This window comes from Branchiostoma lanceolatum, chromosome 2, assembly GCF_035083965.1.
Source record: "Branchiostoma lanceolatum isolate klBraLanc5 chromosome 2, klBraLanc5.hap2, whole genome shotgun sequence".
NCBI classification, from domain to species: Eukaryota; Metazoa; Chordata; class Leptocardii; order Amphioxiformes; family Branchiostomatidae; genus Branchiostoma; species Branchiostoma lanceolatum.
This window is the reverse complement of record NC_089723.1, coordinates 35,047,424-35,072,668: the sequence shown is the minus strand read 5'-3', so window position 1 is coordinate 35,072,668 and position 25,245 is coordinate 35,047,424. Positions and strand designations below refer to the sequence as shown.

At 41.1% G+C, this 25,245-nt stretch overlaps 3 protein-coding genes across 6 annotated transcripts; 2 read left to right on the top strand and 1 right to left on the bottom strand.

Moving 5' to 3' along the window:
* The first annotated feature begins 1,029 nt into the window (after nucleotides 1-1,029).
* LOC136428824 (uncharacterized) lies at nucleotides 1,030-7,679 on the top strand. 4 transcript variants are annotated; one of them, XM_066418594.1, is made up of 11 exons: nucleotides 1,030-1,299; nucleotides 1,837-1,929; nucleotides 2,589-2,773; nucleotides 3,221-3,300; nucleotides 3,643-3,769; nucleotides 4,208-4,244; nucleotides 4,695-4,722; nucleotides 5,301-5,344; nucleotides 5,704-5,765; nucleotides 6,400-6,474; nucleotides 6,968-7,679. In XM_066418594.1, the coding sequence occupies exons 1-11, from the start codon at nucleotides 1,131-1,133 to the stop codon at nucleotides 7,031-7,033; spliced, it is 966 nt and encodes a 321-aa protein (XP_066274691.1). In that variant the 5' UTR covers nucleotides 1,030-1,130; the 3' UTR covers nucleotides 7,034-7,679. The 4 variants fall into 4 exon arrangements, with proteins under 4 accessions (XP_066274691.1, XP_066274692.1, XP_066274688.1 ...); XM_066418595.1 differs by having other exon boundaries at nucleotides 1,031-1,299; nucleotides 1,837-1,923; nucleotides 4,205-4,244; XM_066418591.1 differs by having other exon boundaries at nucleotides 1,031-1,299; nucleotides 4,205-4,244.
* Nucleotides 7,189-12,904, bottom strand: LOC136428823 (tektin-2-like). Its single transcript, XM_066418590.1, has 8 exons — nucleotides 12,773-12,904; nucleotides 10,917-11,363; nucleotides 10,604-10,674; nucleotides 10,273-10,416; nucleotides 9,753-9,867; nucleotides 9,279-9,386; nucleotides 8,633-8,856; nucleotides 7,189-8,135 (listed from the first exon to the last, which is right to left on the bottom strand). The coding sequence occupies exons 2-8, from the start codon at nucleotides 11,331-11,333 to the stop codon at nucleotides 7,922-7,924; spliced, it is 1,293 nt and encodes a 430-aa protein (XP_066274687.1). The 5' UTR covers nucleotides 11,334-11,363; nucleotides 12,773-12,904; the 3' UTR covers nucleotides 7,189-7,921.
* Nucleotides 12,905-13,015: 111 nt separating this feature from the next.
* On the top strand, nucleotides 13,016-24,407 carry LOC136428825 (all-trans retinoic acid-induced differentiation factor-like). The gene is made up of 8 exons (XM_066418597.1): nucleotides 13,016-13,178; nucleotides 14,723-14,865; nucleotides 20,849-20,929; nucleotides 21,096-21,167; nucleotides 21,863-21,984; nucleotides 23,299-23,343; nucleotides 23,635-23,690; nucleotides 23,845-24,407. The coding sequence occupies exons 1-8, from the start codon at nucleotides 13,080-13,082 to the stop codon at nucleotides 23,947-23,949; spliced, it is 723 nt and encodes a 240-aa protein (XP_066274694.1). The 5' UTR covers nucleotides 13,016-13,079; the 3' UTR covers nucleotides 23,950-24,407.
* The last annotated feature ends 838 nt before the right edge of the window (nucleotides 24,408-25,245 follow it).

The following is a 25,245-nucleotide window of genomic DNA, read 5'->3' as shown; positions in this document are numbered from 1 at the left end:
ATTTGCAATAGTCTTTTGCAGGCTCATATATCATTTGAAAACAGGTAGAATGAAAAAGTATTCGCTACCACCACGGTGAAAGGAGAAATATTACATGTGATAATGATACGTCAGTTTTGTAAAACTGTATGACATCCAGGATTATGATATTTATTCGGTCGGCGTAAATTTGCGCAGGAACACTTTAACCGCCCATACTACTGTGCGTTGGATACAGTTCACATGACCGCCGCTTAGCGTCACACATGAAGCTTTATTGGCGCCACAAAAAGTTCAGTGACATTTGTGCGGTCAACTACAAAATGGAAATGTGAAATAAATCTTAAGATTCTACAGTCATGTCAAAGACGGCGTCAAAAGAGAACGAGCCGGGAAATTTTAGTAAACTTGTAGATTGCACCCTGAACTCATGCATATTCGATTTCTGTAACGTTACCTTTCTCGAGCACCATCACACGTTGTAAATTCTGAAGCGTCAAACCCTTTCAGTTTAGGGTCCTTAACCATGTAAATCCCCTTAAGCGAAATACTGTCTTCTTCTAAATTAAACTAACCAGTGTCTTGGCCGTGGCATAGCTTCAGAAAATGGCACCCGAGGTTTTTCATAAACACGAAAGAACTGATCTAAATTTCGGGTGCCAAATTGCAAGATGTTTCAATATTTCGAGTTATGTATGTTAGACCAAGTTGGTTAAACTTATGTGATCCTATGTCGTGTGTGAATATTACCCATGATGGCTGGGTGACTAGCAAAGTCCAGAGCATGAAGCACTCGCTAGGAGGCGCTAAATGTATTACCCAGGGTGCATCCTGTAGAATAGTCTACTATGTAAAAGGTGATCTAATTGTAATTTTTTAAATTTCATAACTTCTCTAAATATACATAAGATATGGCATAATTAGAATGAACAGACTCTATAAATATCAAACAATGTGAAGTATCACAGATGAATTCATCTTAACAAAACTATTCTCATAGTTTAAAATGACTAAAAAAGATGAACTATTCCGATAACCTTTAACCTCGCGGCGGTTGGTTTTAAATCGTGAAAGTTGCATCTTCGTTGTGGTTTTAGAGTAGAGTTTTGTCCTCCTACTAGTCCTAGCATCTAAACTACGTGGTGGAAATCATGTCGGATAAGGAGAAAGCCCAGACAGGCATCCCCCGCCCGGCCAGAGGTCTCCCTCGGCCCACCGGAGGCCTTCCCCGGCCCACAGCCCAGACTGGCGCCCGTGGCCCCGCCGTGAAGATCGCCTTCGGTCGGCGGATACAGACCAGGAAAACAAAACCACGCCAAGGTACTCCAACCTGTTTATTGATTTTTTCCCAGTGATTTAGCTAAGACGTGCTGCTAAAAAAATAATGAAAGCTATGATTACTAGCACTGATTTCAAAGCAACATCTGGATCTCATAAATATGTGTCAACATAGATTTTCTAACAAAAGCTTAGCCGCGGCGACTGTTGGAGGGCTTGTTTTACTTGCAGTCTTATACTAGTACATAATTAGCCCGTTCAACGGGCTAATGTATAAGACTGCAAGTAAAACAAGCCCTCCAACAGTCGCCGCGGCTAACAAAAGCTGGGCTGAGCGGCTAGCCTCCACTAGAACGCGTAGAAGGCCTACTAGTAGGCATTTTGCCAATCAAGTAAATATACCAAACCCTACAAAATTTGCACTTCTAAAATATTATAGCTACAGACTCAGTACAACAAGAGTTATACTTATACAAAACTTTATTTTGGAGATTGTTATCATTCTTCTGTTATCATTACCGTTTGATATTAACCATAGAAAATTCTATCTTCCTGTTGATGTTGTCCCCGACCAATCAGATGAAGACGAAAATGCAGCTGGTACTTCAAATGCAAATGACCTGGCTACACCCAGGCCCTTGCAGTTGGCTATCAAGAAACCCACATGTACAGGTTCCTGCAAAATACGTATTTTTGCACATGTGCTAATCTGTCTTTCTGTCCACAAATCGAATACTAAAAGAGCACAAAATTAATACACAAGGTCCAAACAAAGTACCAGCCACTGTACTAGTAATGTAAAGATCAAAAACCTACTTATAATCACTGAAAATTTTATAACACTATAATTCTATAAGTATGTATAACATAAACTGACAACGTTATGTTATAGAAATGCAGGACCAGTTTACAGTCAGTTATGGGCAATTGTGCAGAAACCATTAAGTGAATTGTGAAAATGAAATTCTCTGGAGCAAAAAAGTTCTAAGTACATGTATGATGTACATGTATGTCTATATGATCTCTGTACTATACTCTTATACCATATTAGTATATAGGCAAAATAAAAGTCTGTAAAGACACAGTCATTCAGTACAATCACTGTTATGAGTGGCCCGTTTTCCAAACAAAATTCCAGACCTTGATTTTCATCCCCTCTTTTTTGAAAGACACAAACTCTAGTCTAGATTAATTGCAACATCATCTGACACTGAGCCATGAGCTCTTATCTCAATAATGATAATTCTATTTAATAAGTTACTACTAAGTTATTTTTGAAAAAAATCTCTGAGACGGTGTACAATCTACAATTGCATTTCTTATCACCACAGCTATGACAATGACAGTTACCAGGGACAAAACAGTGAAGCGTCTACGCAATAGTAGCAGCTCCTCTAAAGAAGAATCTCCTGCAGCAGTTCAGGGTGCCAAAAGAGCTAACATAGACGAGGAGAAGCTGATGGGCACAATCGTCAAGAAGAGCTACGCACTCAGACCAAGAGCTAAAAACCCAGTGGTAAGTTGATTATGTGATCTGTTTAAGTTGTTTTCTCACTGAACTGAGTTCATAATTGCTCCGTTTCTTTATGTGGGCTGAACATCACCGCAAGTAGGGAAATGAAATACCTCATATCATGCAGTACTGTACATAGCAATGGCTGGCTAGACTTTAAGTAGTATTACAATTTAAGTTTGTTATTCTTGGTTCAGTACTTTGTTGTGTCTTTGATTTTGTTGTTGACAATAACTTAAGGAAAGCGCGCAACATCTTTTGTTTATCACAACTGAATTAGCTGTCCTGGTTTTTCTGTTGTTGTTTAACATGTACATTTGTGATTATCTGTACTAGTACTTGTAGGACATTTTCTTGAATGAAATGTTATATAAGATGTTATACAAAAAAAAAGTTTTAATTTGTATCCTAAACCAGTTGCCCTTCTATTTGATCTCTCTATCTCCACAGAACGGGATCTGCACCACAAGCTTCAATCCAAAGGCAACCTTGAACTTCACTGAGTTTAACGGCTTCACAGGCAAGAAAAGGTAACCTTTCTAAAATTATTTCTTGCTCACTAATCTGCCATTAGAATCCACTTGTAAGACGACTGTTCAGTTGAGGTTTTTAAGCAATCAGGATGATATAATCCTGGTGAAAAAGGCATTGACAGAATTTTTATTTTGAATATTAGACTAAACTTTTTTCAAAGAAATGTAACATTGTCATGGACCTGCTGTCATTCGACTTTGTTTCTTTGTTAGGATGATTTCTGTTCTTGGGCAATTGACATTTAAAGAATTAAAAAGAAACCCTGAAATTACAAAATTTCAGTCATGATATCTCATGATTGTGTAAGTCTATTCTTCAACCCTTTCCCCGCATTTCAGCCTCCCTAAGACAGGCTTGGATAAGGAGAATGCTGTTCTCAAAGAGCAGGTGAAAACCACCAAGGAGGAGCTGAAAGTCGCCAAGGAGGAGTTAGAAGCAGCCAAGAAGGAGTTGGAAGCAACCAAGGTTAGTGAACAGGCAGTCTACATTTCCACTGCCCTTGAAAATGTCAAGATCACTGAAATCAGAACCATTTTTGATTTGAGATCCTTTCGAAAGCATGTGTTCTCTGCATAAGATACCTGAAGTCTAAATAAACATTCAGATAACTGTTTATTCATGTTTCTGGCATCATTGATGACCACACAGGTCAAATTGTTCAGGTACATGTACAGGTCTGGACCTGTAACTAGGCCTCTGGACCTGTACCTGATTTTTAGATTCAGTTACACAGCACCATGCATCAACTTTGGACAACTGGTTTCTTAGGAACTGTCTTACTCTTAGTGTTCAGGTTGCTCATACCACTAGACCTAACTTGGTAGAGTTCTAAGCTTTAAAGTTGAATCTTAACCTATTACTACATACCTATATACCTAATGTACTGCCTCTTACATTCAGCAGGCAAGTCATGAGCAAGCAGATGAAGAAAAGCCGGAAGGTACATTTATATAAAAATCTGGATATGTTTGCGGTGGTTTTATTTTCATGTTTTTTTAATTTTGTGGTGACCTACCCACCTCAAATTCATGATGTATTACTACTGTAAAATGTGAATTCGGATTTTACCATGGTCAATACTAACTGATGGAGGCCATATACTAGTATACACTACTGTACCACAGTCAACCACAAAATTGGACGCAGCAAAAACCTTTTTCTCTTTCTGCCACAAAAATAAAATGAATTTAATGTGATGTAATGTGACTAACACAGAAGATTTGACTGATGTATACTACATTGTATCTGACAAAGCATTCAGCAGGTTGACAATCTATTACATCCCTGAGACATAGAGTTCTATTTTCAACAGTCTTACAATATCCAGTGATTATTCAGATTTTCTATACATTCTGTATTTAACTCTGAATAATGTTTCCTTTTGTTACAGGAGAAAATCAGCAGTTGAAAAAGGATCTGTAAGTCATCTTTCAGACCTGAGTGGTCAATTTCCCCCCATGGATCCACTAGTACTAGTACAGTCAAACCTGTACAAGGGACCACCTGTACATAAGGATCACCTGCCAAATGTGACCACTGTAATAGTGGTCCCTTTCACTTTTAGTTTGATAATTTTTCCCATTGACACAAGCATTAAGAATATTATCTATAGTGACCACATTGTCCACATAGACCAGATTTTATCAGTCCCTTGAGTGGTATCCTTGGGCAGTTTTGACTGTACAATAAGAGACTGATTATTTGGATTTAATTTGACAATCTGGTCCGACTCCAAGCTTGAAGGAGTTTTTGTTGCTTTTCAAAAAGACGTTAAATCTTACTAGTAGTTCCCTGTGTATAACTATAAGAGTGCAGATTGTGTAACTGTTAAAACCAGCCATGTGAAGATTGTGGTAGAATTTTGTTGGGCAATCCTGATACTGATAATTATCATTTGAATTACTTATAACTTATAGTGGCAATATTGTAACATGCCTTTATCGCTTTATGTCCAGATCATATTACAAGATTTCATTGTCTCACCTGTCCTTGATAGGGAAATGTGCGAGAAGAAACTGATCTCTCTGGATGTCGACCCAGGTAAGCATGAGTAGGATAGTTATAACTTATACACAGCAATAATAGTTTTCTCTGGCCATTGGAATCTGTTGTCTAGGGCTGCTTTTTTCCACTACTGTTTAAGCACATCACCTGTCATCTAGACATGGTACTGCAGTGCACTTGTCAGTCAGTTCATTTCCACCAGCACATAGGAGACTTTCAGATGCTACATGTATGTGAATTTATAAAGTGCATGAATTCTTTAAAAGTCAGATTTATAAAATCTAAGTGTGTGCCATAAAAATCTTATGTGTGATAAAACATCTTTTGTTTGCAATACTGACTCCTACAGCCTTCATGGACCGAGTACATAATAGTGTTTTTGTCCTACCCTACAGTATCCTTGGCAACATGGTCTGAGCTGAAAGAAGCAAGGGAGAATCAACGGAAGGAGACAACAGTAAGCTGTACCTTAAGATATCCTACGATGCACTGAAGTCTTCAGCTTTTCTCTGTAATAATGATGAAAATGATTCCTGTCTCTTCGCTCACAGTTCAGTCAGAACATTTGGCTATATTTCTGTATAACAAAGTTCTTCATTCACATCTGCATATTTACAATACAATAGCCAATGTTTCAGTGACCGCCTGTCACCTTTCTCATGGTGATAATGACTGGTTTTACTTTGCACTGCAGCTAGATATCGGTGCAGTGTTACGGATGAATTGCCAGATGTAAATGTGACAATACTTATACATTTGGAACCGTAGTTGTAACAATGCAGCAACACCTATAGCTACATTTGTAGCTTCATTGCAAAATAGAATAAGTCAACATTGCCCTTAGTTAGGTGACAGCCAGCCACCAAAACGTTGATTCTTGTAAGTATGTTCTTGTGAATAAAGAGCTTTGTTTTACAGTTCGGAAGTTATCTCTGTAAGTTATCCAGTAGTTGAGTTTGAATTGTGTATGTTTGTTATACAGTCATTCACCAACCTGATGAAAGTATTCACGCATGTTTAACATTTACACTGACATCTGAACATTGCCCACAACTCCCTTTCACACTGTTCATTGTTGCTGATTTCTGCAGACTCGAGCCCACGCTATGCAGGAGAAGTGGAAGGGTTATCATGAGCAGACATCGGAAACAAACAAGGAGTTACTGGTAAGTCAGACTGTGGTAGCCTGAGTGGCAATCTGGTTAGTTCCAAGCTCTACCTTCACTAAACATGGGTGGTGAACTCAGGCCATGATTGTGGTGTATCATATGGCACATTTTTACTTCTGTACAGAGGTTCTGTTTCCTGTGTGTCTATTTGTTTGCCCGTGTTTCTGTAGTTATGTGAATGCTGTAAAGGTCCTGGTTTCCATATGATAGGCATGTCGGGGACAAGTTAGGTCAAAGGTCCCAGAATCTCATTTCCTGTCGTCCTTTTCCTGCTATACTGATGTCTGTTGCTTTATGAGAGCCAATAAGAAAAAAGCATCAGAGAGAATCAGCGAGAAATTCTCCATGAATAAAACAAGAAATTAACAATAATTAGAAATAGAGGTAGTCTAATGACATCTTTTTCTTGTTTTACAGTCATACGCATTTTTTAAACATAATTTATGCTGAAAAGTCCTGCTGAACTGAACCCCATTCTTTTTTACTGTAGGAGCTGAAAGAAAAATTGGAGAAGCTGAGCCAGACTGTGGGCAAGTCAGAGGACAAGTTAGCTTAAAAAAAGGATACCAAATAGCAAAAAATAGTTTTCTTATGATATGATACATGTATATATTTGTTAGCTGTAGTGTACATGTAAGTCTTGACTGTAATATACTGTACATTGTACTTTACCAAGTAACAAAACCTTCAAATTCAATAGACACAACAAAATTTTCTTGAAGTGTAGGCACATTTAATTCCCATCCACACCGAGCATTTCTATGTTACAATGGACAGTGAGCTAGAATTCTATGTTGTGATGTTTTCAGTATAATGTACACGTGAAGGAGTATCAAAGTAATTGTTTCAAAAATTATCAATATTGTTATAGTTACAAAAATGTATCTTTCACTAAGTGTAACGTGACAAAACATATATTGGAAGTTAACTGTGGCTTCTCAATTGCATACAAAAACTTATCGGCATTCTAAAAGTTTACAATATTATCCAAACCAGCCACACTGCAAAGTCCATAACTCATTCTTTGTTTCACACCATGTTTAAGGTATCCAGTGGTTCTTTATGTACATACATTGTGGTTACAGCATAGACTACATGTACTTAACAATACAAAGTGACAGCAAATGCTTTTTTTATATAAAAGACATTGTCATGGAGACTTTGACAATGATCAATATTTAAATACATGAAGTTCAGATCTCGCAGATACAGGCATTGGTTTTTTGAAATTCACATGTACCCTCTTGTTGCAACAGTATAATACTGCTTATTTGGACATAACATAGAGTGGGGACACAACTAACAAAAGCAGGTTTATGGTAAAAGGTTTTTAAAAAATGCAACCAGGCATTTTAGTTTTCTTCTTGCAATGCCAATATATTGAGAACATATTTTCAGAGGGACATGTAGTGGTCTAAATTAGGACTAAGTCTAGTGAGTTTTTCTATGCCATGTCTAGCTGTCTGCTCTTGATGGGTGAAAGGGCGCGGTTTGTTGTGCGGTTGAAGGAGTCCTGTGTCTTGATGGAGTCAGGGAGGTTAGAGGTCAGCTTCTGGCGGACGTCCATGCAGCGGTTGTCCAGCATGAGGGAGTTGGTCTTACAGGCCAGATCCTCCTCGATGCGGTACAGGTTACGGTACAGGCCGTCACGGGCTTGGCTAGAGAGAGATAGGATAAAACATTTAGTTAACATGTCTTTCACAAGACCCAAACTTTGCTTTGGTGGTCCTACTACTGCTGACTTACTGTTCATACTGTCAAACCTGTACAACTGACCACCTCTACATAAGGACTACCGGGCCAATGTGACCACTTTTTAGTTTTTACATAGACACAAGCATTAAGAATCCTGTCCATTAAGCTGCTACCTGTCCACATAGACCAGATTCTGTTGGTTCCCTGAATGGGTCTTCTTGGACAGTTTTGACTGAACATGTATTTCAAATTCACTCTGCTGTCTAAACAAATGCACAACTCCCAACTTTGTTACATGTGATTCAAATGTCCTAAACTTTAAGACCTGTTCACAAAGAGAATCTGTCATAACTACTATGTACAGTAGTATGAAAACATCATGAACGCCACACAAAGAAGCTTGTTGATAACTACTACTAACAGTAGTATTACACCCACTGTGACATGCTAAGAAACTTACTGTGCAGTGGCCAGTTTCTCCTTCAATGCTGCAATGGAGCCCTCGATCTGCTGCACCTCGTCTGTCAGGCCGTACTGCGGCTGATCCCGGCAGAGCTCGACGTTCGGCCTGTAGGTGCGCGTCTCCAGGCGGGTGTGAGCCAGCTTCAGGGGGTTGCGCTTGGCACGGAGGGCCTCCTCCAGAGCACGGATGTCTGCCTCCATCTCAGCTATCTCCTCCTTGGTCTGAGGGGAATGATGATGGTTTGGAATAAGTTTCTCGGGTTAACCTCCATTCACATCAATTCGCCGGGTTACATAAATCTGCCACTTTGAAAATCAGTGGGTTTGAGAGATCTCTGGTGCAGCATCCCCCAGGTATACTCAGTTTAGTTATACAGGAGTGCATTGTAATAGGGGACATTGGGTTGTAGATCTCTTTGGGCATATCTTTTCAGGGTGGCAGAATTCTGTACCCTGGTGGAATTATACCGTCGTACAGAATTTTGTAGACGTTACAAACTACATTTGTAAAAATGAAAGATGCAACTATGGACTTTCTTTATCATATGATATGAATTCTTACCATAAAAGATGAATTTAGTATCCAAAATCTACCAAGATTTCAGTAAATGAAGTCTTTATCATGTGTATACAATAATACTTACATTCTTCTGCTGCCATTCCAGCTCCTTCTTGGCCTGGTCAGTCTCGTGAATCCTCTTGCGGAAGGCAAACTCTGAGGCGTTACGCTGGGCCTCTAGGTCGTTGGCAGTCTGAAGGAAGGAAGGAAATTTTGTTACATCATGGTCTACCCGCTGCCCATCTAAAATGTCTGAAGAACAGGTTACAGACAAAAGAGTTCATCTTTTATCCGGTTCATGCTTTAGATAAATGCCTGTGCACAGCGAGATGCATTGTGAGTAAAATGTCAAAGATGAAGGTCCCTGACTTGTTTGTTTGTAATCAGTTCTTGTCTAGACCATGCTTTATGCATGTCCGGATTTTCTTTGTTTACCAGTTTGTCTTGAGGGCCTTTAACTTTTTTTGCCAACAATGCATCTCGTTGTGCATGAGTAGTTTAAACCGTGAACCAGTTCATTGGTCAACAAAACCATTGGGAACAAACGGCTTGTATTTACCTGCTCCAGTGTGGCCTGCATGGCCTCCCTGAGCCTGTTGGAAGCCCTCATCTCGGCCTCGGCACGGTCCTTATTGTACTGGCTAAACTTGTCCCACTCCTGGGGGGTGGTGCTCCTGAAATTATGATTAAGAAAAAAAACATTTGTAAGGGATTATGCAAAGTTTTTTCATTGCTGTTAAACAGCATACATGTACACATTCTACTTACAGCTTCTGAAATTTCTGATGCTTCTTTGAGGCTAATGGTCTGATCTAATATGATATATTAAAATTGAGTGAATTTTCCTTTAATTATAAACTTTAAAGCTCCTTTGACAAAAAAGAACCCTGTAACACATTTTGGTGGTATCCTTTGCAAAAATCTGCACTGCATGACATATTAAGTGTGAAGTCTACACACCCTTTTATCTAGTGATTTTGCTATTCAGCATGCGCAGCCAGGGCTGCCCAAATAGCCTGTGGGTATTACAAAGGGCTAGCCCTGCTGATGAAGACAAAAATGCAAAAATCAGTACTCACCCTTTTGGCACTCTGGTGGGGTTAGGTTTGAAGGAGATGCCCGGTGAGTCGTTGGTGAGGTGGTACACCTCCTGGTCGATCCCTAGAGCCTCGGACTTGTCCCTCAAGTCTGCATGGAGCTGCTGACGGGCTTCCTGCAGGAGACTGGAGGAAAAGGCAAACTGTTACGATGGTGTTGAAAAGTTTATAAATCTTCTTGAATACCCTCCAACATTGGCAACAACCCCTAAGAGGGCATCACTGATGGGGTGGGGGTGGGGCAATGAATAACACAAATTCACAAAATAGTTTTCAACAAGTAAAGAAAGCGATGAAATGATTGACAGCTCACCATATTTGCTCAAACGCCTCGTCGATCTTCTGTTTTAGTGCCTTCTTGATACCTTCAATCACTTCCACTTCCTGTTGGATAAAATAATGACAATATAAATGGAAAGAACATTAACCATAAAGTTAAATACACATTTGTTGTAAGGAACATAAAGCTTATATTGCTTGGCTCCAGTAATGGCAGATACATCTAGAGAATATAATAAGTGAAAATGTAGGCAGTATCATAAAAATTTAGTTGCAGTAACAGTCACGTAACCAAAACAATATAGCAACACCTTACACTACTTTTCTCAAAGGGTGTGCAAACTTACTTTGTGAAGTTCTGCCTCAACGTTGTCCCTGACAACATCGATGTCTCGTCTCCCCTCCCTCAGGGTCAGGTTCTCAATTGCAACATCGAGGGGCAGCGCCTTGGCCTGGAGCGCGTGCTCTGTCTCCAGTTTCATCCTTTCCAGGGCGTCGATCTCTGCATCACAGTCTCTTAGGGTCTTCTCCAGGGTCTGCTTCCATTGGTCGATGTCACGACACCTGTCGGACAGACGTGTGTTGTTGTCGTGCTGGTCCCACCTCGTCTGGTTGTCGGTCTCGTTGCGGAGGTTGCGCGCCTCCTGGCGGATCTGGTGCGAGGCGTCACGCTGCCTCTCGGCGTTTGTCGAGATGGTGAAGTTGGAGGTGAACCAATCGGGAGGGTTGTACCGTGTCACTGGCTTCTGACTCAGGGTAGCCATGGCTTCAGAATTTTGTTTTCAAATAGCAGCCTGGGTAAGATATCAATGATGGTTAGTGTGAGGAAACCAACTAGAAATATTTAAGACCACTTAAGTAATGAAAGCCAAGTGGGGAACAACTACAAAATTATTCCATTCATTTCTGAAACGTACTTTTCTATTAATCCACAGACAAAGTATTCTTTGCCATAAGTCGTTCCTTAGAGGTAATCTGCTAGATGCAAATTACTTGTAATGTAATTGTGGTATCCAGGCAGACAAGGCAAAGCATCAGCATTTGGTAATATGTTTCCAAAGCAGATCGTTGATAAGCAGAAAACCTGGAAAGCAACAGGCTTTGTATCATTGACCATTTCTCGTTTTTCATCAGGCTTGACCACCTTTAGGACATTGATAGGTGCCTTGCTTTGCTTTAGGAGTATAACGTGTCCTAATTTAGAACACATTATATGTGAAACTGGTAATCCCAATTTGATACATAAACGACCTATCAAGCTACTTGTCCAGCTGGTATCCAGGGAAATTCTAACAGGTTTCCTTTCGGATAAAGTCTTTTTATAGCGTAGAAACAAAGGCTAGGATAGGGTTTATAAAATGATGAGACGACTAAGTAAACAGTGAGGGTGCAGTGATCCTCGTGACCTGTAAGCTTGTAGCTGGGACCCTTGTTTCCAATGTTTACCAAATAAAACAACCGTAAACGGAGCACCCAACCTTAAAATGCCTTTTAAGTCCAGATCCGAAAAACACCAAGCGTTTGGCCAAGTCTCACCACCTGCTTGTATAGTAGGATTGTGAAGCGAATGTTTGAGCTTCTTAAGTGTTGAGAGCATGTTATGTCTGCTTAGTGGATCGTCTGGGCAACAAATAAAACAAAGCCTTGCTCGGAAAAAGTGTCTGGTGTTACCACAACATTACACCGTACACAACCTTGGCCATGAAATAGCAAAAAGCGATCGCTGTTGTCTCTCAATTCTCAGATAGATCATTACCTGAAACAAGGAAATATCGAAAAATAGGAAAGCTATGGGTGTGGTAAAAAATCCTTGACAGTATTTCCACCTTCCGACGGTAATACGTGGCAACACCGTCTCGTGATCATGGTTTGTAGAACAACTCCGCTAACCAAATTCCACTTCGTAAAAGCTTTTAGAATGGAAAAGTTTGTAAACAGAAGTCCCTTCTACGAAAAGACCAAATAATTGAGGTGTTGGATAGAGTATGAACGAAGAGTTTAGGTCATAACTCATAAAATTATGCCAGACCTGCAGCAGGCAGTGGTATAGAAACTTGCCTCAAAAGGTACGGTACCGACTACACGCCCCTCAGAAAATAACCACTAGCAAGGTACTAGATCCTTTCTGCTCGCAGTTTTTGCTGTACCATAAAAGAAATAATCTATCAAGAGCCTCTCAAATCCAGAAAATATTGAAACCCACCTGATAAAGCGGTCCTCAGCCGGTTTCAATGAGTGCAGATCTGTTTGTGTGCTGCCGTGCCGAAACAAGGGCAGTTAGCGTCTCCGTTACTAAGGAATACAGGAAGGGGATTCCTAGTCTTATCAGAAACGCGCTGTGATTGGTTCACGCGGAAAGACCTACCAATCACAATCGCTGTTTTACATTCTGCTTGGATACCAGTTGCTATGGGGATGGAAACAAGAGATGACACAGTCCCATCATGCCCCAAATCTCGCTAGGGCGAAATCTCACGAGACTTTCTTGAAAAACGAGACTAGCAACCAAGATGGCCAACCCCGGAAGAAGTTTTGCCACATTGTTGTTGTTTTTTGTTTGTTGCCAATGGGGTTTGTTATTGACAGGAGGACAGGAAGATAATGCACTGGTCAGTCAGATGATTTTCATATTGAGCTACTTATTTCTGACTCAAAAGCCTGTGCAGTTGAGAAATCTTATGCCTTGTTGAGATGATTACATGTGTATTTGATTTCAAAATTATGAGGTTCATTTGTTTGTTGTTTCGCCAGCGATCGGAATCAAAGTACAAAGTGATTTCGTGAATATGAAATAAGCTAGATAGACGCTGTAGATATGTCTGCATTCTGCTGATACGAGATACATCTCTTCTTTGCATGGCAAATTGACACCATCACAGTTGTCAAACAGAATCTCCAAGCAGATGTAAGGATCTGGCTTATTTTCAGTGTTCACACCTATTTTGGATAATCTAACACCTTCAATCATTGAAATGGTGCAATACTGGAAAAGAGTACTGTTGAACGTTGTAAAAACACTGCGATGAACACAGAGAAAGAGCCAGATCCCCGGTCCATGTATTTATCGAAATACACGTTCGAAATACACAAAATACATGTGAAGATGGCTGAAATCTACCGAAATACAGTATGATTTGATGCATTAACATCACATGTTGTTATATGCTGGCATAAACTAATATTTTTATAGCCCTGGCGACACAAAAGAATACTTTGCGATCCCGGCTTGGCCGGCCGCCGCCGTCTTTCTTACCATATGCCATGATGTTTGTTTTAGTGGTATCTTCTTCTTAAGGTTCCGGTTCGGAATTGTTTTGACCAAGGACCTAAGTAGTGCGTGAAGATAAGACGCAAATCCTAGGTTTTCTCGTTAGTTTTGGCTCCCGATTTTTCGGCTATCGCTATAGCAGTGCGTTATCTTTTATATTCCCTGAAAAACCCGATCTTCGTAGCGTTTTACGGTTTCCGAGGTTTGGTCGTCCGCGGGTACTTCCTGGTATTAGTGCGCGATGACGGTAACGCGGCTTTGTCGCCTGATTACCCGAATCGTGCGTTCTATGTGCGTTTTGCGTGGTTTCGCACCATCGGGGATTGCGGAAAACGTATCCTCACGATTTTTTTCATTTTTCCTAATTGCACAGACAGAATGATGACCTTTATTTCCATATCAGTCATTATCCTGGGAAAACTTTTATTTTCCTTCCAGCGGCCTTGGAAGAATGCCCTAAAAATAGCAGTTTTGGGGATGAAAATTGCTTTTAGTGACGGTTTTCACTAAAAATGACCTTTCTACAGAAAATATCAAATTCGTCTGTCGTTCGAAGATAAGTCACCCCTATCCATCAGAAACATTGCATCGGCCGAAAAGGGATGTTTGGAAAAGCGCTATTGCCTTTCTGGGAACGAGTCAGGTCGGCCCCGAATTTAAAAAAAAAACTCCGAACCGAGACCTTAATTCTGACTCATTAAATACAGTATAACTCATCAAATCATACTGCAATTCGGTAGATTTCAACCATGTGTATTTCGTTTTGTTTGGTATATTTCGTGTATTTCTGTAAATACACGGACCCCCAGATCCGTATATCTCCTTGGAGATTTAATGAGCTCTTGTCCGAACTTGTGTACTAGTAATGTTATAATTTCCCTGCAGTCCCTCTGCCAGCTGAGTTCTTGCCTCAGCCCCCTGGTTGACGACGGTGTGGTGTACAGCATGTGTCAGGACAGACATGGGCTACAGGTGTGGGGAAGGTGCTGTGTCAACGTGACTGACACCACACACAATGTCACCATTGGGTAAGAACTACTGCAAGATACTACTGGTCTGTGTGCGATTGACATAAATAATTGTCATGCTTAGGAATAATTAGTTAATTGTCAAATGAGCTAAGTCGAAATCATGGGCCCTGTTGATGTCTTGATGATTTCGACTTAGGTAAGGCTTGAATCTGGCATAATTTTTTGCTGGGACCCGGCAGTAAAGGCCAATTCAATTTATTTTATTTTACCAGGGTCCATCTCAGATCCACGGATCTCCTTTTCAGATGACCCTGGGCTCAAACATTAAAAAATACAATCATGGAAAAAACACACAGGTATAAACAGATATACAGATAACATTACAGATAACGTACACACATATATTACAGTATTCCAACTTATTCCAATCAGTTTCAAAATCAACTGTGGGGTCTGGCAGCTGCTGGGACACCGGTTTGGAAATGTGACTGTAGTTTGTAGCAGAAATTAGTATGCTAACTAGACTATATACCTCATAGGATTCAATAGATGTTCTAGTATATGATTTAAGGTCTCGGTTCGGAGTTTCTTTTACAGTTCGGGGCCGACCTGACACGTTCTCAGAAAGACACTTAGCGCTTCTCCAAACATTGTTTTCCAGGGCCCGGTCTTTCTGAGAACGTGTCAGATCGGCCCCGAACCAATTCAATGTTTCCGGTGGAAAGGCGTGCCTTGCCACTGCCCGTCAAGCTCAGTGGACATTTTCTGTGGAAACGTTATTTTGGGTGAAAACCATCATTCTAAGCAATTTTGGGGTCATTCTTCCAAGGCTGCGGCACGAAAAAGACAGATTTTTCCAGGATAAATTAATGACTGACACGGCAATAAAGGTCATCATTCTGTCTGTGCAATCAAGGTCCTTGGTGCAATTAAGAAAATTGAAGCAAATCGTTAGGATACGTTTTCCGCAATCGCCGATGGTAACATCAGGTACAAGTACAGGTACAGGTACCGGTACAGAGGTTTAGGTACAGGTCCGGACCTGTACCTGTACCTGTACCTAAACAATTTTACAAATTAAGATGTGTTCTTCTGAACTTTTTCAATAATGACAGAAACATTAATAAGCTGTTTATAACTTGTCAGCATCTTTATTCAAAGAATATAACTAGGTTCCTACGGCCAAACTCCCTTGGCCTTGCTATCAAAACTCCCGGCCTGCCTGAATGATCTGTTGCATATTAGTAACGCTGTTCCAATGTGTCACTTTGGTCATGTTTGGCGTTGCTTGAGGCTTTGAGGTTAGGAGATCAGTCACAAAATAAGCATAGACTTGGTGTATATTTATATTGGTACAGTACCGGTACTTCATGATCCGGTATTTTGGACCTGTACCTAAAGATTTTCAGGGTACAGTACTCAGGTACACAGTACCGGTACGCAGCACTAGTCTAAAGTGTTCTACCAAGCCACTTATGTACTAATGATAATACATTTAGAAAAAAGGCTTAAGACTACAAATTTAGATGCTATCAGATAATACATCATGCAAAAGCAATCTACCAACTTAGAGTAAGACCCCGTTCACACTCATTTTTTTCAATCGCGATTGAAGTATAATCGCGATTGAATCGATCCGATCGCGATTGATTTTTTCAGTGTGAACGCTCCCAACCGCGATTGCAACGATCCAAAACGATCCAATCGCGATTGGATTGTAACTACCTCCGGAGGTAGTTTGATTGGATTAATCGTGATCGGATCCAATCCAATCCTATCAAATTTTGAGTGTGAACACAACTACGATTCATTCCATCGCGATCGGCGGAGATTTCGGCTGGTTCCGGGGGTGCGAGGTCATACATGCGGGTACGTGGGGTCATAGTTCGCATCGCGCGGGAAAACAAACCCAATCCGCACGTCAGATCGCTCTCTTACAACAACAACAACTTTTCATCGTCAACAATGCCCAAGAAGAAGAATAAAACTCCGTCAGCAACTTCAGCTGGTGGCAGATGGCGCGATGAGGAGACCAGGGTCCTCATCGCAATCTGGGGGAGAGAGGAGGTGCAGGCGAAACTGGGGAAATGTCACCGAAAGAGGGACATTTACCGCACCAAGTGACAATGTCTAGCGGAAAAATAGACACAAAACAAGAACAACAACAACAACAACATTTACCAGATGATCGCCGATGGCATGCTTCAATCGTGCTTCAATCGCGATCGGATCACGGCGTACTTTAATCCACTTGGCGAAAAGCAGTGTGAACGCAAAAGTTTCTTTGCGTTCAATCGCGATCGGATCGAACGATCGCGATTATACTTCAATCGCGATTGAAAACAATGAGTGTGAACGGGGTGTTACTAGACATTAGATCTAGATCAAGGAGATTTAAACCTTCCAGAGCTCCGTTCAAAGCAACCAGAACTCAAGCATTACAAGTGCATCTATAACAAAGGCTGCTAGAATTCAAGAATCAGAAGTAGAATTTGAATATCAAAAGCGGATTCAGTTCTAAACAACGTTTACATACAGTACAGTGCTACAGTGCGGTACCGTATGATCAGGTAACAGCATTACATGTCCAAATATATATTAAAACTTAACTTTCTTAAACTTTAATTAAATTTGACCTAAGAAGACGAGGAAAGCTTATCGAGTGTAAGGCAAGCATTCTATAAATTTGCATTCTACGACATTTTGAACACCTCACCACCCAATTTCTATATTGGTCAGACCATAGATCATGTTTTGCTGGACTCCCCGGTCAAATTTCGTGAACATGTATGTAGTTTGAAACTGACTGTCCAACCCGAATTCTCTCACGATCCGCATAGCCTTTTCGTTTGCATTGATGACATGAATGTAGAAAGGAATTCCTGGTGGAACAGTTGCGACTAGAGCTGTGAAGAGCTGTGAACCAACTGCAGAGGACTCAGCAAAAATGGGGCCAATTCTTCGGGAAAAGGTGGCGCTCTGGTACCCTTCATAACACAGCCGAATGCATCCGTAGCCCACGATCGTGTGCTCACTATTTTGATGATTTCCATCAATGTTAATGAGACTCTCAACGGCAACGAGACCGACCATGCCAGGCTGCCTGATCCAACTCTTCAGGAAGGCAGGCCGAGGCGCACCGAACACCTTTCGGTCAAAGGCACAGAGGTCCTCAAAGCTCACTTTGTCGACCGAGATCAGCTTCACATGGTTCCCAGCATAGCTGACGCTGTTGCCATCGTTACGACCGACGCCGCGGAACTGGGTGGTTTGTGACGACCTCTTGAAACCCCATTTCTCATAATTACTTCGCTGGGCGGCAACACTCTCTAGAACCAGGTTTCTGTCGCTGACCTTCTCAATGACTTCCTTCCACATCCGGTAGCCGTACCCCTTTCCTCGGAAGGGCGGTTTGATGATGTAAAAGTTGATCGCGGCAAAATCGTCTCCGTATTTGACAGCCCCAAGACACCCGATTGGGACACCGTCCAGTTCAGCCAAGTAGAAACCGGTGGGGTCCTGCCAAAAGAAGCTCTCTGCGTCGTAAACGCCTAAGTTGAACCCCTCTGCAACTCCCCACTCAAACAAGAGCGACATTTCTGATAAAGAGGTCACCAGACGGACGTTAAAATTTTCCGTTTCATCCGCCCTTTTCGAAGGTCGGTCATCTTTGCTGCGTGCGCCGCCCTCCATTGTTCTTGGCCTGAGGATATGAAAAGAAATCATAAAATCATTAGGAGACTGACGTGTTTTAAATGAGATATCTTGGTGACGAGCACACACACACACAAACACACATAAGCACACACACACACACACATGCACATACACAGTCATGATAGTCAAGTATGGCAAAAAATCGTTGTTACCATGACTTTGTTAAGGGATCATCCATTTTAAAGGGGGGTGGGGTAGTCCCGCAAACACTGGTGTGTCGTGCAGCAAAAGTCGGTGTGTCGCGCTTTGTCGCTTTGTACCTGTCGGCCACGGTATTACAATAAAATGTGAACTACGGATAGGTTTACGCTGACATTTAGTATAATGGGCAGTGTCAGTTGTAAATAAAAGAGACTTTGGACTTTGGACTTAGACTTTGGACAGCAGATCATCAAGAGCGTTATATACGCCCACCAACATAGGACCGTGCCTTCTTAAGTGTATCTTTACACGTGAAATCAAAGACTTTTAAGTGCAATGGGACACGATTAAAGCACCTTAGTGGCAAAACATGGACAAAAGGATTCGAGGGTTCAAGTTCAAGTGAGTTAACAATGTCGTAATCTCCTTCGCCGGTGACATATTGATGCCAACAGTTGCAACACAGTCGATGCTGATATGAAATGCTAGCGATCTTAGTTTATCTCTAGGCAGATGAAGTGGTTTGGGGTCGTTTTGAGCGTTCTCCCTTGGCGTTCACCTCCCGCTGTAGCTAGAAACGTTGTGATGGTGTGTAAAAAGTAACTGCTCTATCTTACCTGTCTCCTACCAGGTACTGCCACATCTAGTTTAGAGCATAGAACTCTCCAGCTTTCCGTCAGATCTACAGAGCTTTTACAAGTTTTACCGTCATAATGATCACATCGACTACGAGGGACCACCAATCAGAAGAATCAGTTCGACCTACCTGAACAAACCTGAACCCTAGCCTTGCACAAAAAACGCCAGTCGGCTGACTTTAAAGCCACGGATGTCGACGTGGTATTTGCTTTGGAAGAACGAGAACCTTGCCCAAACGTTAGGCCACTTCCAGCAAACAGAACCTGAGGTCATGCATGCCCAACTGGCACCCGTGGCTAGACCCCACAGTAAGAGAAAAAAACAAAGTGAGAGAAAAAGCAATTTCAATAGTAGTGGCTATTGCAGGACAGACTTTATAATTGAATTCATCTACTCCGACTGAGGTGAGAAGAGACCCTTTTCTCCATCTTGCGGTTTTAGGCACCCCCATGTGATAGTGGAATGGTCGTAAGCTGGCCTGTTTATAAAGACCAAATGGACCAATCCAAGTGCTCTGATTCGGGTGGGTGGTTCAGTGTCGCATCGACCAGAGACTACGACAGGGGGCGCTGTTGTACATTGTGCAAAGATTTTGTGCGAAATTACCTTTGTCGGTATTGAACTTTGAGTTGCGATTTTAAGGTTAAGGAAGTAAAAAGTACAGGGTTCTAGGCACTAATGGTGTTGCCGGGATAAAACTAATGTTAGAACTACATGCTGCCGTTGAATACATCTCAGCTGGTAGAAGCTTTGAAGGTTGTGTTCATGAAGACTTCTATTAGTTTGTTTAAGTCATTCCTTTTCCAAATAAAGCTACTTCTTTCAAGTATGCTTGAGTTCATGTGTCAATTTACGAATACGGTTTAAGTACACAATGTACATCGATCGCTATAGTAATACATAAATGTAATGTAACAGCGTGAAAAACAAGACAAAATTGACTGACGTGGAAAAAATTGTCGAAAATGGAAGAAATTTGGTCTTGTGGTTAGGGTTGTTGATTTAGAATCTGACAATTCTGGGTTTAAATCCTTAGCGGGCCCCAATGCTGTGGGGAAAGGCTCTTTAGACCTTTTTCCATACTAGATTCAAGTGAAACTGAGTGCCCAGTTTCAGTTAGGGACCTGTTTTAGGAGAGCCACACCTCAAGCATGTAAAAGAACCAACCACTTGAGAAACTAGTCAATTCTAGTCAATTCTAAACAGAGTAAGTTTCAACTAGAGTTCCAGGAACACATACCTTTGCCAAATAATCCAGTAAACCATTTTGGAACTTGACCTTTATTTTCACAACTGCTACTTATGTACCAAAAATCATGAAGATCCATCAAGGTTTTCTCAAGTTATGCTCTTGACATACATACAGACCCACTCCACAGCTGGTGTAACCGATACTATAACCTTCTTGACGAAGGTAATAAAAAAATGTAGGGCATACAAGTTGCAAAATATGAGGACAAGTTGCAGATTCAGAACATCAACTTTAATACTTAGATATGTTGTGTTGCAAAAAGTCATGACTTTTCTTTACAAATATACATAGGTTGGACCTTAGTGGATGCAATATCAAGGATGAATTCTTCAAGGAGTCCCCACTTCTCACACTTACACGTCTGCAAACACTGTGAGTACAACTTCCTGTATGAAATGGTTCTATCAGGATGGAAATTCCATGATTTTTAAGTTTGATATTCTAAAGCCTATGCTTTTGTTTCAAGAAGAAAATTAATATTACACCAAGTCGTATCCATGACTATGTAAGACTTCTTTCTTTCTAACTTTCAATTCAGGGTGCTTGACAACAACCCAATCACTGTGCTATCGAGTGAAGATGTTGCTGGTTTGACAGAGCTTAATTACATGTAAGTATGTACACGTATAGACAGGCCACAGTTGAATTCAGATATTCAGTTTTGTAGTATGCCAAAGATGCCATATTCGAAACAAAGAACTACCCAGTAATTATTGTGATGGCCGGAGAACCAAGAGAGAGACATATACTGAGAATCAGTCTTTCTGTTGTACATTACATGTATCTGTGTTGCATCTGTTTTTGTGACCTAAAATGAGGCAGATAGTTTTGTCTGAATGACTTTTCATCTGTCTAACCGTGGGAGTCTGCACCATAATTGTTCCTTTATTTACCTTTAATATGATAATAGAGGTCCCTGTGGCACAAGCGGTAACGCAACCCTGCTGCTTCGCCTTCTGGATCAATTTTGTGGATCCTGGGGCCCGAGTTCGATCGTAGGGTTCGTGGCGAAGTCGCATTGCACTACCACTAGCTAATTGTAAAAGCATCATGCTTCACCTCAATTGAAGATGACTGCTTTTTCTTCACCTTATGGCAGGATGTAAGTTTTTCCTTCTTTGTTTCCCAATGCCCTTGTAGATCTTAGCCTGTATTTACACAAGCTCTCGGCCGGAGGTTACTGACCCCCACTCTAGGGGATGGCGGTTACAGGACCGGCTGGCCACTAGGAGCGCGATTCGTCAGGCTATTGTAGATCTGTCCTGATGTAAGTTTTTCTTTCTTTGTTTCCCAATGCCCTTGTAGATCAGTCCCGACCCATTCCAACTGTTCCTGTCCTGGAGGTGAGGAGGCCTGGAGCCAACACGTCAGAACAGTCAACACAACAGTCTGTGTGGAGCAGACTTCCACCTGTACAATATATGATGGTAACATTGCTGATGAACACTCGATACAAACATTTAACACATATAGTTAGACTTGGAGCCAACACGTCAGAACAGTCAACACAACAGTCTGTGTGGAGCAGACTCCCACCTGTACAATATATGATGGTAACATTGCTGATGAACACTCGATACAAACATTTAACACATATAGTTAGACTTGGAGCCAACACATCAGAACAGTCAACACAACAGTCTGTGTGGAGCAGACTCCCACCTGTACAATATATGATGGTAACATTGCTGATGAACACTCGATACAAACATTTAACACATATAGTTAGACTTGGAGCCAACACGTCAGAACAGTCAACACAACAGTCTGTGTGGAGCAGACTCCCACCTGTACAATATATGATGGTAACATTGCTGATGAACACTCGATACAAACATTTAACACATATAGTTAGACTTGGAGCCAACACGTCAGAACAGTCAACACAACAGTCTGCACGGACCAGACTCCCACCTGTACAATATATGATGGTAACATTGCTGATGAACACTCGATACAAACATTTAACACATATAGTTAGACTTGGAGCCAACACGTCAGAACAGTCAACACAACAGTCTGCACGGACCAGACTCCCACCTGTACAATATATGATGGTAACATTGCTGATGAACACTCGATACAAACATTTAACACATATAGTTAGACTTGGAGCCAACACATCAGAACAGTCAACACAACAGTCTGTGTGGAGCAGACTCCCACCTGTACAATATATGATGGTAACATTGCTGATGAACACTCGATACAAACATTTAACACATATAGTTAGACTTGGAGCCAACACGTCAGAACAGTCAACACAACAGTCTGTGTGGAGCAGACCCCCACCTGTACTATATATGATGGTAACATTGCTGATGAACACTCAAACATTTAACATATATAAGACTAGGTGCAAAGTCTAGGTGTGACAGGCTGTTCAGTGTAATATAACCAGCTGCTGCTGCGCTGCATGCCTTTGAAGCTGGTGTGTTACGCCGAAGGGCAGTTATACTCAACTTATTATGCTTGTCAGTCTAATCCTCTATTTACTCAACATTGAAATTAAAGTAGTGGGTTTGTTTTTATTGTATATGGTAGTAGCATTTCATAGATAAAGAACAATTTTCTTTGGGTTGTGTTTTGATACTTCATACTTGTACATCTTGTACTATCACAATTATGAAATCAAGAGTTACACAAGTCCAGTTTTAACTTTTGGTCCCTGTCTGACCCTTCAATGATGGCCGTACAGGGGGAAAGGGGTCTAACCAAACACTGTTCTGTTTGTCCCACAGGGCCCTGTCCTGCAGCAAGTTCTCACTGTGTGGAGGATGGACCAGGTCAGTCTATTCAAAAGATAAAATTTAATGATATTGTGTACTGTCCTGCAATCAGGATGTACCATATATTGGAAAGGTTCCCTCAAGTTTCAAATCTTGAAGATGGTTGTTGCAAAAATATCTTGTCACATATATTCACAGGACCTGTTGAGTACCTTCTTGTAATGATTGCAGTGGATAATTTGCTTACTGAAGCTGTAGTGCAAAATGTGTTCTCAATGCAGTCCTTGTATTAGATGATATACCAGTCATTACATTGCAAGTTATAATCTTATGTCTTTCTTTCTTCAGGTTTGTTCCTCTGCCTCTGCAATGAGGGATATTATGGATACAAATGTCTAAGACAGGTACACATCATTTGTCTACATACCTCAAGAAATTTTAAGCTTCTACATGTAGGGCCCTGTAATTTTTCACCCTATGACTTCCTCATAAACTTGTTGAAATTTGTGTCATACTTGGGATGGATGTTTGATATCTTTCTTTGTCATTTCCCTTCAGGGTACTTTTCCGATGTCAGCCTTCCTGGCAGGTCTGGGGAGCAGCACTGTCGTAGCGGCAGTTGTCCTCTGGGTGTTACAGAGACGACATGTGAAGACTGCATGAACTGTGCTCTAAATCTCTAATTATTCAGAGAGTACTTTTAACAGCCTGGTCACATACGTCATTGGTCATTGTCTAATTTTGATGTCATGGGATATTCAAGCAGGCTGTGACAGAACAGACTTATGGCAAGGATCTAAGACAGTCTTTTCTGTAACAAGACCAGTGAATTTTGTACAACACATGCACAGCTCCCAGGAGTGCCCTCAGTTTGTTATCGTATGACGATCATGACTGGGGGATAACCTAAAAATTTGAAGGGTAAAAAAAATCTGCTGCTAAAAGAACATGCCCAGCTCTGTACTGTGCTAAAATGTCTTCCAATGCAGACCGAAACTTACATGTATCTTTTGCATTAAATTCTAATACAGCGAAAAGTCCTTGTTGCTTTGTTTTAAAATGTCATAGTATTCTATTATGATGTCCCTCCCATTGTGAATAAAAGCAAAGACTTCTAAGAACACGAGAATCTGTACTACTTTTTGTCATACACTGGCCCTCTAGGTTAGCCTGGAGTTCAGCCTTGGCCCGCTCCCCAAGATCCGCTAGCCACCAACTATAGCAGATCTTGGGGAACTGGCCAAAGCTAACAAGGTTGGACTCCAGCTTCTCTAGGTTTGAGTCTCCTCTGATCTTGGTAAAGAGACACCTGTCAAAGTATTGAAGTACTACATAGTGATGGACATCACATGCACTTCTATCCTGACTTGCTGGGTGGCTCCTCTCCAACACCACTGCGTTCTCAATTGTAAACAGAAAGTAGCTGGAGACTTTATTCTTTACTATTGACTTTCCTGATGTTGACACCATCCAGGGCTGTGTCCAGGGCCTGTCAATCCCTCTGTCTCAGGATGGAAGTTTGCTTCTTGGGACGGACAAAAAATCTAAGCTTCATGACATAAAATTGTATTTTCGTAAGCTAAAAATGACAGATTTTACAACAAAAGTTAATAATATGGGCTCCTGGACAATGGGTCGAAAAAAAAAAAATATTAAAGCTTCAAATAGCCCTGATACCATCCTAGCCTCCTTTGCAGACTTCTTGGAGCAGCGGTACTTAATTTTTGGGGGAGCACTGATACAGGATTTTTACATGGGCCAAGGTCGGCTTATGGGAGTTATGTCGCCAAGGGAGGATTCGCCTCTCCAAATCCCACCTAAATACAAATAAGTATTTCACCCAATTGTCTACAAACCATTCAAGGACATGTCTGTGAACATTTTCCCTGCCCTTACAGAATGTACCGGTACATTTTGATTTCGTTGGTTCATCACTTCTTGTCAAAAACCTTTTAAAGT

What these genes read in the sequence shown, in the direction of transcription:
- LOC136428823 (XM_066418590.1), bottom strand. Translation starts at nt 11,333, where the DNA reads ATGGCTACCCTGAGTCAGAAGCCAGTGACACGGTACAACCCTCCCGAT. An exon ending in GAGGCGTTTGAGCAAATATG is followed by an intron (nt 10,417 to 10,603) that starts GTGAGCTGTCAA and finishes CTTTTCCTCCAG; the next exon opens with TCTCCTGCAGGAAGCCCGTC. An exon ending in GAGAAACTGGCCACTGCACA is followed by an intron (nt 8,136 to 8,632) that starts GTAAGTTTCTTA and finishes ATCTCTCTCTAG; the next exon opens with CCAAGCCCGTGACGGCCTGT.
- LOC136428825 (XM_066418597.1), top strand. Translation starts at nt 13,080, where the DNA reads ATGGCCAACCCCGGAAGAAGTTTTGCCACATTGTTGTTGTTTTTTGTT. An exon ending in CACCTGTACAATATATGATG is followed by an intron (nt 21,985 to 23,298) that starts GTAACATTGCTG and finishes TTTGTCCCACAG; the next exon opens with GGCCCTGTCCTGCAGCAAGT. An exon ending in CTGTGTGGAGGATGGACCAG is followed by an intron (nt 23,344 to 23,634) that starts GTCAGTCTATTC and finishes TTCTTTCTTCAG; the next exon opens with GTTTGTTCCTCTGCCTCTGC.
- LOC136428824 (XM_066418591.1), top strand. Translation starts at nt 1,131, where the DNA reads ATGTCGGATAAGGAGAAAGCCCAGACAGGCATCCCCCGCCCGGCCAGA. An exon ending in CAAGAGCTAAAAACCCAGTG is followed by an intron (nt 2,774 to 3,220) that starts GTAAGTTGATTA and finishes CTATCTCCACAG; the next exon opens with AACGGGATCTGCACCACAAG. An exon ending in AGGAGTTGGAAGCAACCAAG is followed by an intron (nt 3,770 to 4,204) that starts GTTAGTGAACAG and finishes TCTTACATTCAG; the next exon opens with CAGGCAAGTCATGAGCAAGC.